Below are 13648 nucleotides of genomic sequence, written 5' to 3' on the forward strand. Positions count from 1 at the left end.
CCCCATAAAGTATAGATATTTTTGATCGTCTCGACATTCTGAGTCGATATAGGCATGTCCGTCCGTGTGTCGAAATCACGATAGCGGTCCAACGCGTAATGAAATTTTGCACACATACTTCTTATTGATGTAGGTCGTAGCGAATTGCAAATGGGCCATATCGGTTCAGATTTGGATATAGCCCTAATATAAACCGATTTAACTTCTTAAGCCATTAGAAGCCTCTATTTTCATCCGATTTGACTGAAATTTGGAACTAAGACTTGAGTTGAGTTGAGTTGCCAAGTATGATTCGAATAGATCTACAAATAGATATAGCCCCCATATAAACCGATCCTCGGATTTGACTTCTTGAGCCCTTAGAAGCCCGAAATTTTGATCCGATTTGGCTGCAATTTGGCCCAAACCCCTATCTTATGACTTACAACATCAGTGCCAAGTTCTGTCAATATGGTGATATAGTACCAATATGACTTCCCCTAAGTACTGATTTGACTTCTTGAAATAATTCAAATACAAACTCAGTTAATAAGGGTACATTTTTAGCAGAATCCATGGTGGTGGGTACCCAAGATAAGGTCCGACCGAAATCAGCACGCTTTTACTTGTTTCTTGCTCTCTTGCGTTTTCCTTTTGAAAAATCCCATCTCGATATCGAGTTTGATTATCCCAAACAGTCAAAATAGGACAATTGTACAAATTTTAATATAATATTGAGAATACTACTTGGGGATTTTTTATGCAAATTGTATGTTGTAGGTTTTCCGTTTATTGTATATGTTCTTGTTAATATACTTTAATATTATATTATTATAATAATATAATTGTAATGTAAGGGGTTTGTTTTGTATTCTTTTTTGTATGTTTTTATTATTTATATATAAGTTAAATAAATTACAAATACTAGTAACATGTAAAACGGAGTTGGATCTTTTCTTCTGCATTTTGAGAAAGGGTTTCGCTACAAAATTTTAACAATATTGTAAAGATTATCGTTTTTACTTCTTTTCTATATTGCTTTTGTTCTTGTTTTTCTTTTTTTGAAGGACATACAGTGCTTTCTTTCTTGGATTTCTCATTGATTGAGTGCGTTTTTAAAAAACTCACGCTTAAAAATGAAAAAAATCTTTCTTTAATTTCCCTAAAAAAATTTCATTTGGTTTTTTCATTACATGCTGAACTTATGTGTAAGAAGACTATAATTTCGGGGTTGGAAAATAAAAGGAAATAGGTTTTAAATATTAAAGTCAAAAGTCGCATGCAAAGTGTTGTTTCGATTTTCTTTTTGTTTATGTTGCAAATGTAAATGGCTGTCGCTTTTGGTTTGACTAAGTGATTTTTCTTTCGAAAGGAAGTGAGGGGAAATGGTGTTTTGGGGGGAAGGGCCAAAGTGGCAGGACCTGGGGAAAAATATTAAGTGTTTCGTCTGTGTCGTCTCTTTTGTGGTCAATTGTTAATACTTAATAAATGCTACAAAAGCTTCCGTTGCTTATTATTGTTGTTCGTTTATGGTTCTGTTTTTGCTTTTCTCACTGTATGAATGAAGGATAGTAGAGTAAACAAGGTGGATCAGCGCTTTTGATAGTATCCGGGTGTATAGGTGTGTGTGTGTGTGTTTGCATAGTGGAATTTATGTGTGCACGACTTCCACATAATTAGCGGGATACAATCCAACACGGCCATTCATGCGTCCCTTGCACCATCCCTGTTCGTCTTCATCTTCGAGTTTTTCAAATACATCTCCTGCAAGGAAATAAAAACAAGAAACCAAACCCCTTTAGATGCCCGCACGTCTATCTTATGAGAAAAATGTTTGTATACCTTGTTTGAATGTCAGCTCATCACTTTCAGCGCCATCGTAATCGTAAAGGGCCTTCACGGGAACTCCTGGCTCCCCATTATCAACCAAAACATTGTCGCCTTCGTCCCATTCTTCTTCCTCTTCGAAGGGATTGGCGTCAGTTGAATTCGATTTGTTGCCATTGCTGCTGTGTTATTGTTGTTTTGATGTTTTCGTTGCATTTGTAAATAAGCAAAAGGCAATGGTACGTAAACGATTTGTAAACTATACCTCTTGTGATGTTGTAATTAATTTCAATAATACTTACGTTACGCTCGAATTGCGAGCATGTGTTGTTTTATTTGTCGCTGCTGTTGCTGCCGTTGCTGATGTGGGCGAGGTAGCTGTAGAGGAAGAATCTTGTTTGCCAGTTGGTTTCGCTGTAGACGAATTGTTGGACTTTTTCAAACTAGACGTACCCGAATACTCCTGCAATAAAGCCCAAATGTTAATGATTTGGGGCAACGTCTTGTTTATGCATTGATTTCAGTACTTACATGTAAGTCTTCATTCACCGGCCTTTGGTTAATTAAGGTTATAGGCGCTGCTGGCAATGCCTCTTTTGATTTACTACCCTTGGCTATGTCCCGGAATTCCTCCGTGTATTCCTAAGCGAGGATTAGTAGGCATCTCTTTTACAATGTCGAAGGGTTTTTGATATTCACGTTACTTACCACAAATGCGGGCCAATTCATCGCCATATTTACACCGTGATTATTTGACCACCATTTCAAATCTTTCTGATTATCGGCATTATTGATGGTATGATAGAACTCTTCATAGATTTGAGGCAAACTAACAGCAACAAACAAAAGAAGCGTTAAAAGAAAAAAAAAAACAAAACAAAAGACCTATGCCATGGCTGTTGTTTATATTCTTACCTTGGTACCTTAGTAAGATCCAATACCGCATGTAAATTGAACAGTACTTCTTTGAAGAACATCAATCGTGTCTTTTCCATGGCTTGGCACTTTTCGAAAACTGACGTCATATCTTCTATGTACACAGAATTGTATTTGGTTATCTCGGCAATTGCCTGCTCATATTTCTCCCTACACTTTTGCACTTGATCTTTAGTCTTTTGAACACGATCGTGCATTTTTTTCACCTATTAAGAGAAAAATTAAAAAAAAAAAAAACATATTCTCAACCAGAGGCTTTACGGCGGTACTCAGTAAGCAGTTTATCTTTGTAATAAGCTTCGTGGAAATGGAATACCTTGGGCAAGATAACTAGTTGGGGCTTGATAAGAATTAATTACCTGATCAGGCGACAATGAACTGTCGGCGGTGGCATTCCGTTCTTGGTTTGTGGCACTTTTTTCTGTTTTGCACGCAGCATGATATTCTGACTTTGCCTTCTCCACCTTAGCCAACAGTTTGGCCCATGTCTTTTGAGCCTTTTTAAAGAGGTCCTCCATGTCTTTGCGCTCCTTGATTTGCATCAACGTGTGATGGTAGTTGTCCTTTTGCCATGATTTGATTTGTGAACTCACATCGCTACACAGATTTTCTTTGATTTTCATGTGTACATCGGATATGCGTTCCGACTCTGTCAAAACGCCCTTCCAAGCAGCCTCTGTTGTGCCATATTCCGGTCCTGAAAGATTATTCAGTTCGAAGAAAAAGAAAAACATAATCAACACATTGGTAATTTGCATGCTCGTTCTCTTCACTTCACCATCTTCTGGGTGCTCTTACATAAATAGAACAATAGAGCACCTTAATTCCCTAATGACGGCGAAAGCTATCATGTTGCTGTTTGTGCTTAACTAAAATGTGGGCAGATTTGCATTTTCTAATATTCTTTCTGGGTGTCATTGATTTTTGAAACCTTTTCCGTGTAAATACTAGCAGTGCAAAACATAAAGAACAAAACTGCAAAACTAAAGCAGATGATGAAAATAACAACAACAGAAGGAGAGCACAGTGCTCACTACCCCTTAAGCCATACTCATTCGCCAACACCGGCACTCACTAGCACTAGCACCCCCAACCCCAGCGTTAATAAAGCTTTCTTTTAATGTTGTTGTCATTAAGAAACATTGCCGCCACTCGCCGCTCAAACCGGCCCAAGCAAAAAATGCCCCTCACCACCACCACTTGCAGTGTGCGAAATCAATTGCTACTGTTGAATCAAAAAAAAAAAAAGCTGAGGTGTGAGCTCTCGTAAGAGGGTGGTCGGTCGGCCAAGTGTGTTAAGTGAGGCAAAAACATTGCAAAGACTACACCGCACTATGGACTATTGTACATACAACTCATATTTGCTGCTTTTACAAACCACTCTCAATAGTGCAATACATAAATCACATTAGCCGTACTGGTGTTTGCTTGTGCTGACTGCTGGCTAGTTATTGGCTTTCATGCAGCGACAGCGGCGGCGGCGGCGACGGTGACGGTGACGGCCTCGCTCCCTGTTTGTCAACCAACGAAGCAAAAGACAGAGATTATTTTCAGCTATTAGTAGTATGACGCAACAATAACGATGCCTTGTTTAGCATTCAAAGTACAAATATTTTCGAGTTGCAGTCACAAATTTATTAATAAATCCATCGTAAGGTCATATATCCAACTCATTGCCCAGCGTATATTTAATGCAGATCTGCGAACCCGATGGCGAAGGAAAGGTCAGGGAAATATCGAATGCCAATTAAAGTGAACGCCCTGACCGTAAGAGATCAATGCATAGAACAGCAGACATCGCTCTCTTAGGTACTCCGAAAGCGACAAATGAATTGATTGAGTTCGGATCCAATACCACCAAGAATAGACAGGCGAAATTCTTTAGTCGTAGTGATGAGGGGTGTTGGGCAACGATGTTGAAGAAACATTGTATGCTAGAGCACTCTCTATACTCAAAGTTCACTTTGGCGAAAAATTCATTGATATTTCCGATTGCGTACTGAGAGCATGCCCCACTTATGGGCATAAACAAACTAAGCAAAGAATTCATAGGCCCAAACTAAATGAGAATCTCATTCAGTTCTCAACCGGCGGGGCGCAGCAAAGGGAGAATGTTATGGCTGTATTATTATATTCTATCTAACATTTGTTGTTGTTGTATTTACTTTTTTTTTACCAAGTTAGCAAGCATGGCAAAGAAGCTGATGATGATGACGGCGACGAAAATAACTGCTAGCAACAACAACACAAACAGAAGAGGAATGCTTAATTCCTAAATAACTTTGATTTCACTCACAACCATTCGTAATGAATTATAAAAGAATGTGGTCAATTTTAAAATAGTAGGTGATGGAGAGATAGCGATTCGGTCAAGTAGTACCAGGGAAAGATACACACACACACTAACACACACGCATCATTCACACCGTAAAGTGGGGTGGATGATTAAATAGAATAGATAAACTTTTGTTCTATTATAACTAAAGCGCGTCCAAGTTCTTGGGAGTGTTATGGCGGTGCAAAGCATTCAATATTTATTTAGTTACCTTTTTCTATAAGTTCTGCCCATTTTTTTGACCATGCACGCAAACTTTTGGCATACGACTTTTCTATATCCGCTCTTTCCTGTATGAGTTGCTGCAAATCATTACAAAGCCTGAAAACGATAAATAGACATGTTTTAGTGTCCCAAATAAAAAAAAAAACACACAGCACACTTAAGCACCTCCTTATTGCTATATACTTACTTGTATCCATCTTCTATGCGTTTGGTCGTACGTTTGTAGTTACCAGGCTCCCAAAACGATTCACTACCAGCTTCTAATAATTGATCATCGCTGTGGTGCGACATTTTCTGCAATCATAAAAATGAAATTATTATTTGTTAACCCGATGCTCATCTATAGTTATAAGAAAGGTAAATGCTGGCCTGTAAAATTCATCATCCAGTGCATATTGGAAATCAAGTTCATTTCAATACACATATGTGTATATTTTACCAGAGCTGGGTTCGGCGCTTATAGGGAAGTAGGTCAACGGATGTGTTCTAAGAGATAGAATTGCACTATATGCATGGAATGGTCTCAAACTGAACTAAATTTTGATAATGGACATTGCTCCCACAAACAGTGAGACCTAATTGAACATATCCTAAAGTTGCACACAAGGTTTACCAGGAAACGTTTTCTGATGGTGCAGCAGAATTTTGAAAAAACATTGTAAGTAATTTTGCCCACAATTCAAGGATTAAAATCGGGTTATTTGGACTGTAGAAGAACATATAACACTTCAGCACAAATTTATTGATTTATTTATTCATTGAGAACATGTAACAAAAATCCACAAAAATGGCCAATGTAGATAATTTCAATGGGCTACTCATTAGGGTGTTTAACAGTTAACAACAATAATTAAGTAACAAATACTTAATGTCTTAGAATATTTAACAACAACAAATAACAACTGATCCATGTTTAAATAATACTTTTCTTGAAAGAGACTTTACATTTTAAAATAATTTAAATTTAGTATTTAATTATATAAGTACAATAGAAAGCTACACATTGGTCTTTTTTATGGTACAATTAAAAAAAACTTATTTTATTCACAATTTTCGCAAAGATAGAGAAATAAAACCATGGCAATAACGCATCTAAGTTCCCAAAAATGCAATGCAACAACAAGAATTAAAGCAGCATAAACCATTTTTTAAATGTGCAATATATAAACTTTAATAGTCTGATTGTGACAATAGACGTATTTACCGCCACACTTCTAAAGTACTCACAAAGTTTACCACGATACGAATTATTGCTAAGAGAAATTTGTTTTAATGTACCAGGTAGGCGGTTAAAAAGTCTGGCTACTCGAAGCACGAATGAATTAGTCATAAAACCCCTAATACTGGGCAATATCAGTTGGTTAGCCCTGCGTGACCGGGTAAAACTGAACAATTCGACAAAAAAGGTGGAGATTGCGGAATCAAAACCTTTCGAAATAATATTAATCAGCGAATGTCAATAAAATGCCAAATGAGCAACCTAAAAAACGTTGAACATGTGGAGAAATATGATCAAATCGTTTAACGGAATACAGGTAACGAAATCCAATAAAAAAAGCTTTCAGTCACTTGAGCAGAAAAATCGAGAAAATCGTCTAATTGTTGGCACATCGGGTTGGCACATATTAGGCGTGGATGGTAGAGTACGTTACATAACTTCGAAAGATCAATCTGTATTCGAGTGACCAGGTGTTGGAATGTATTGCTCGCCGAGTTAATAATCTTTTCACACTCGAGGAGGCTTATTAGGCATTAGGAAGTGAAGTCGTGGTTTTAATTTCTCCAGATTATGAGTCTATTCCATTTTTCAGATGGACCGATGAGCGGTATCGAGCGGAGGGTCTCAGTGAGAAGCCGGTTGGCAGAGGCTCTCGCCTAAATACTGAGTGCTTGTGATTCTGGATATGCCAAGACGAGTTATTTGCGTTTTTAAATAAGCTTTGTAAAATGTCCCTTTGTTGTAAACCTCCAAAACTCCCTGCCGTAAGCAGAAATCGCTCCGCCGTACGCTATTGCATCTTGGCTATTACGTCTTGGCAGTGAAACCGAGATTTCCCTAGGAAAGATGATATCTCGCGTGCGCCAGAGAAACATTCTTATTTGAAAAATTCCCGAGCGGTGAGTTGGGCGGGGAGGGTGAAGTCCCTGTAGAAAATAATTCAACCCGCCTGTTCTGTTTAAAAATTTCTTAACAACTAAATTTATTTGTTCATGTCTTTAACATTCAATTTTAAATTTGAATTCTTTAACACAATTTGATAAATTTAAAATGAAGTGTATGCTACATCCCCAAGTTTGTTGCTCTCTTCAATCAGTCGCCATCATGCTCTGGTCCTCGCCGTCGAGAGCTACTTTTGTAACGGTCGCTCACTTGTTGCTAGGTGCCTTCCGCGCTTGCTTTGAAATGCCTCCTCACTGAATCGTTTCTGGCCGTAGTTCTATTCTGTCGTCGGTTAACATTTCGGGATTATGAAAGAGTCGCTAAACACAGAAATGGACTTCAACGGATTATCAGAACTCCGGAAAATATCGAAAGAGAGAGGCAGTCAGTTGTGCGTTCTCCCCGGCGTTCGGCTCGCAAGCACGCAGCTGCTGTGGGAATTTATGGCACCAGTGTTCGACGAAGTCTCCATTTTGTTCAACCGTCAATTTATTGTTGTTATTGCAGTGTGTTGTACACTCAGGCGGCAGCCCTTGCCTGCATAGCACAACAACTGTTTTGCATGCCATCACCGCACACATTTGCCGTAGCTTTAATCAGCCCAGGCCATGTGATACGTAGCACTGGACCTATCGAAGACATTCGATATGGTCAGCCATGCCAAACTATTTAAGGATATCGCCAACACGTTCCTCCAGCCAGGCCTGAAACGCTGGGTCGCGAATTATCTTGTGGTCGCCAGTCATTTGTGGAATTTAAGGTTAAGAAGTCGAAGCACCGTAGAGTGAAACAGGGAGGTGGGATGATATCTCCGAGGTGGGATGATATCTCCGGCACTGTTCAATTTCGAAGAAATGATTTCGACCATCAAGTGTACCAAAATACTTGGCGTCACATTTGACAGCTCTTACACATTCTCCCCAAACTTGCCGGCAGCACTTGGGGTGCTGACAAAGAAACCTTGTTGACCACGTACAAAGCAATTGGCCGGTCTGTGGTAAATTATGTAGCGCCAGTGTGGTCTCGTCAGCTCTGTGACACGCAGTGAATTAATATTCAGATCTGTCAAAATGCCGCCCTTCGAACTGCGAGGGCTTTCTCCTCAGTTCTCATGTTCTCGCCAAGCTACAGTAGGAGAGCAAGCTCGTTCCCGTCCAAAGGATAGATCGCCGCTGGAACAGGGTGGCCATTGGTTATTTACAGGCGCCATTAACTCGCCTTGTCATATCGAGCACCATAGGCACTCAGTATTTGTGCAAGAGCCGGCGACGCCCGACTACTCCGTATGGTGTATTCCACAATTTCCATCTATTTGTGCACTTGTTCAAAAATACAACTATATAGCGATTATCTATTGTTTGTCGTCCAACAAATCGCATATAAATGTTCAATTTGTTGAAAAATGTAATTTTTTGAGCTGAACGATACCTACAAATAGATATTCTGTAGATCGTAGATCGATTTTGCGAAGTCCTTTCGTCCGTCCAAATTTAAATTTGGCTTTTGGTTACAAAAAGTCTCGACCAAAAATCTAGGATTGATCTACGGTGGTGGTAATCTATGATTCGGATTGAACAAACTTAACTTTTATACACCTCTTTAAGTTATTTATAAAATGAATTGTTTGTTTTTGTTATACACGTTTTATTTTTGTTTTTTTTTTATGAAAAATTTTGTGCCTAATTTTGGGCCAATTTAAACTTTTTTTACGTTACTTATGTAAAAAACAGAAAGTTATTGTATGCTTTTGTTTTTGTTACTCTTAGTTTTTTTGTTCGTTTTTTTAGAATAAAATCGAAAAAAAAATCGCTACTTTTTGTACGACTGCTACTTTTTTTACAATTTACACTTTTTGTGCCACTGTTTGAAAATTTCACTAAGTAGTTGTGCAAGTGCCGGTTTCTTATTTCAGCTACATCAGCATGTCTTCTATTTTAAAAAGAAGACAAATTTTAAAGGTTTACGTAAAACAGATGAAGCAAAAAAAGCTACACAACATGACTTAATATTAATATATAATATCGAATTTCAAATAAAGATCTGCACCTACGATAAACACCTGTCGAGAATCCCATGGCAGCTGGTTGTACGTACCGGATTGACCCGACGGAGTTCTTTATCGGTAAGGGCTGCCGCCTCTGTGTGTAACACACTGCTACAACAACAACCATCCTGTCGATATAGAAATCCGGCAAACCCATGGCAGCCTGTTGCACGTACAGGATTGAACCGATGGAATCATTCATCGGTAAGAACTGCCGCCTCAGTGTACAGCACACTGCTACAACAACATAGAAATCCGAGGAAAAAATGCACTTGTTTAGGTCATATTCTACGTGGACCGAGGTGATACCCTAGAAACAAAAGGAACCGCCGTACAAAAAGAGAGTTGAAATCAACTTATGCCCTATGTTCACGCTGAAATTTTACTATTGGTCTTATTATTTTTAATATAGGGTATTTGCTCCTAAGTTCGGTATGTACCAGTAGTCGATACTTTTGTTTTTAAACTCAAATAACTAAGAATATTTAAAACTTTCTATTTTAAAAAAATGGTCAATAAACATCAATAATATGCTCGGCTCTACTTGTAAACAAAAATATTTGAACTGAGATTACAGATAATGGCATAAATACACCTTTAGTGAGAAGTGTCCATCAACAAGTGCAAAAGTGCCTCCTCTTAAGAAAAAAATTAGTGGAAGTGTCAAATAAATAAGTTAAAAAATCATAGACAATTTTAAAATGTTTGATCACAAATAGCTTGTAATGGTAAAGGACAATCAAAAGAACATTTTAGTTATAAAAATTGGATTTTTAGTAGTCGGCATTTGAGTGCCGAGTGAAAAATGGCTCTTTTGCGCCCTTCCGAAATCGAATTGGCAGATCGGTTTATAAGGAAGGAATATCAATATATTGTCCGACGTAGCCTATCTACATTTAGTAATCTGTAGTATGTTGAAGGCCTCCGTGGCACAGAAGTTACTTGTCGAGCTATGAATTTCAATCTCCGGACTCGAATCCTGACCAGAAAAATCCGAAAATATGTCCCTTAATTCAATTATTTTGTAACGCTGCAGCCTCTTAATATTAAGACCTGAAACTTGGCACAGATTATTTTTTTACCCAGTGTGGTGTTCAGTTCAATTATTGAGGTCCATTTTCGAACTAAATCTTTATAGAACACCTTTATAACCGATCACCCTGTTTAACGTTTTCAGCTCAGAAAAGGAATATTTTTTACACAATTTGTTCGAAATTTCCAAAAATGTGTGAAATTAGATCTCCTTTTATTCGAAAATGGTCTATAACATATCAGATTTTAATATAGCTGCCACGAAAATCGATCTCGGAATTTAAGGTTTTGAGCATATAAAGGCAAATTTTTAAGCTAATTTCGCAAGTTTTGTATAAATGCGTTGTAGAGAGATTTTAATGAAATTTGCAACATCCTTTCCTAATGCGGTCCACACCGAATCTAAGTTGAATTTTGCATTTATATATACCGATCTCCAAATGAGAAATATATCTATGGTTAGGGACATCTAATTTTGTATCGGGTGAGCTTATGATTTTTTTTTTGTGTGTTTTCGTTATTTTTTTATAAAGTGTGTGAGTTTATAAAATAAAAACATTTGTATTAAAATATAAATAATTAATATTTTCTCTACCAATATACAATATGTCGACTTTGGGAACTTACTACTCGTGAAAAATAACTTTTTTTAAAAAATTTGAAATTTAACAAAATTGATAAAAGAAATTGCAATTTTTGGTTAATTCTGTTTTTGATGTATTAACCAAAGATTGCAATTGCAACAAAATTTCCATATGTGAAAACCAAATTTCAATTGAATTGAACATTTGTAGCCGGAAAAAGAATGGATTGAAGAAGGCAAAATTATTAAACTGCCGTCTACGGGTACACTTACCCTATAAAATATAATAAATAAAGGACACACATGTGTACATAAAATGTATTATCTGAATCTAACCTGAATCTGAATCTTGCTAATATGCAGCTTTAAAAAACATTACTACTCTTCTCTACTAGTATATCCATTTTTCATTAGTACATAGATAAGAATCCACAATCACGCGTTGAAGTCTGTAGTAATAAGAAGGCCGATTATAAATTCCACAGAATTTCCATGTTGCGTTTTCACAAAAATACTGTTTAGTAGATGAGGGGAAATATCCATGAAACGAATTTGGCCCAATATTCAAAGACCCCACGTTTGCAGCCCACTCAGAAGTTTAACAAAACTAAACTAAATACACAGTAATCCTCACTAATATTGGTTGCGCAAAAAGTAATTGCGGATTTTTCATATAGTCGGCGTTGACAAATTTTTTCACAGCTTGTGACTCTGTAATTGCATTCTTTCTTCTGTCAGTTATCAGCTGTTTCTTTTAGCTTGCTTTAGAAAAAAAGTGTAAAAAAAGTATATTTGATTAAAGTTCATTCTAAGCTTTATTAAAAATGCATTTACTTTCTTTTAAAAAATCCGCAATTACTTTTTGGGCAACCCAATATTTCTATTAATTATGCAATTAGATGGATCAACTTGCAATAGCAACTAAAATTTCTGTATGATTTCTAGATTTTTTTTTTTTTGAAAATTAAAACGTCGAAATGTGTTTCTTTTCCTAGATAGGTAGGTAAATAAATTCTCCCAAAAAATGTATCCAATAGAAAACTAACGCTTTGCTCAAGAATTTGCCCTTCTAGTCTTCGCCTTGAAATGATCTCTCACACGCTCATCCAAACAATATCGGTGTTCTCTTCAAACAATCTCCAATTGAAAAAAAACTGTTATCAGAAGGAGATTGTGAACCCCCACCCATCCCAATGATAGAATTTAATATTTAATTAACTTTACAAAAACACCAACCAAACTATGAACTGTCGGAATAAAATCAACATTAGACAAGTTTCGAGTTTTCCTACCTGAGCTCCAAGTATTGGTGTTGGGGTTGGGGTGGGGTACTTGGGCAAACAAATATCTTATAGATACGCTGCTATCTTCGTACTTGAGCAAATTATTTGCGAAACGATGATGATGATGTTGATGATGATGACGACGACGTCGGCTGGCGCTAACCAACACACCTGATTACGTTTTAGATAATTTCTTAAGAATTTGAGCGATTTTGAAGATTTTTCCTGCCATTCACCAAACCAGGAATGGACTTACATAATTGGATAGTCTAAGCTGGAGGAGGGAGGGGCTTTAATCACTTGGCAATTCCGATGGTCTTTGAATTTAAAGTTGTTTTTTGTCTTGTCACACTAGCCGCAGCCACAGAGACGTCGGATAAATATCAAATTAAAATAACAATCAACAAATCGAACGACAAACAAACGACGAACACACGCACGCACACGGAAAGACAATTATATTACATTAAACATAAACGCTGGAAAAAATCAAAATTCAAATATTTTGTGCCTCGTAAAACAACAAGTTTAACTTGTTTTATCGAGCGTTGTTAGTTAAGCGTTTTTCCACACACAATACGAACCCGAAATCACATAGATTAAGCGTTTTGACGACCACCGCACCGAACGGAATTTATTGATGGATTTTTTCACTGGACTCCTATTTGCTGCTGCTCTCCACCTTTTTTATATTTTTTATCTGACATTTATTTTTGGAATAACCACAAACCGCACTTAACACACTTCCTATGCGGCTTTAAATGTGAGTTCACAATAATAAAAAGGACAACGTCAACAAAACAACGTTAAATTTAAACCTTCTGTGGGCACCGAGCCAAGACGTCCACCCATAGCAAATGGAAACAAAAAATGAATAAAACAAATCTAATTTCTTCTGTCAAATATCGAAAACACGGAGCGCAATAGTGAAAATACCTCTCCATGCACAAACACTTATATACACATATAAATATGTAGATAAATTCACCCATACACCCAACATATACGCAAAGCAGACAAATTGCAACTATTTGTACATTTTAACTTCGGTTTTCCACTTTCCATTACATCGAATTATGAATACGATAATTTTATCTTCATATTGATATAATTTAAATTTAAATTTGTGACAAACCTTTCCCAAATCGTAAAAAAATCGCGACTTCTCTCTGCGTTGGAATTCTACTCTCTAACGAATAAGCTTGCCATATTGAAAATTTGATCTGCACTGCCATATTGATAA

At 37.0% G+C, this 13648-nt stretch overlaps 1 protein-coding gene across 8 annotated transcripts; it reads right to left on the minus strand.

The window, feature by feature from the left end:
* Nucleotides 1-1434: 1434 nt before the first annotated feature.
* On the minus strand, nucleotides 1435-13630 carry LOC106084752 (protein kinase C and casein kinase substrate in neurons protein 1). 8 transcript variants are annotated; one of them, XM_059370853.1, is made up of 10 exons: nucleotides 13541-13630; nucleotides 5490-5596; nucleotides 5289-5398; nucleotides 3102-3439; nucleotides 2722-2948; nucleotides 2515-2635; nucleotides 2338-2448; nucleotides 2109-2269; nucleotides 1822-1988; nucleotides 1435-1743 (listed from the first exon to the last, which is right to left on the minus strand). In XM_059370853.1, the coding sequence occupies exons 2-10, from the start codon at nucleotides 5591-5593 to the stop codon at nucleotides 1631-1633; spliced, it is 1452 nt and encodes a 483-aa protein (XP_059226836.1). In that variant the 5' UTR covers nucleotides 5594-5596; nucleotides 13541-13630; the 3' UTR covers nucleotides 1435-1630. The 8 variants fall into 8 exon arrangements, with proteins under 8 accessions (XP_059226836.1, XP_059226837.1, XP_059226835.1 ...); XM_059370854.1 differs by lacking the exon at nucleotides 13541-13630 and adding an exon at nucleotides 12990-13217; XM_059370852.1 differs by lacking the exon at nucleotides 13541-13630 and adding an exon at nucleotides 12662-13217.
* Between the last annotated feature and the right edge of the window lie 18 nt (nucleotides 13631-13648).

The sequence above is a fragment of the Stomoxys calcitrans genome, chromosome 1, assembly GCF_963082655.1.
Source record: "Stomoxys calcitrans chromosome 1, idStoCalc2.1, whole genome shotgun sequence".
NCBI classification, from domain to species: Eukaryota; Metazoa; Arthropoda; class Insecta; order Diptera; family Muscidae; genus Stomoxys; species Stomoxys calcitrans.

Excerpts from the sequence above, each read along its gene's own strand:
- LOC106084752 (XM_059370853.1), bottom strand. The coding sequence starts at position 5,593 with ATGTCGCACCACAGCGATGATCAATTATTAGAAGCTGGTAGTGAATCG. Across the intron at positions 5,399-5,489 it reads CGCATAGAAGATGGATACAA|GCTTTGTAATGATTTGCAGC; the intron begins GTAAGTATATAG and ends TATCGTTTTCAG. Across the intron at positions 2,949-3,101 it reads GTTCATTGTCGCCTGATCAG|GTGAAAAAAATGCACGATCG; the intron begins GTAATTAATTCT and ends TTCTCTTAATAG.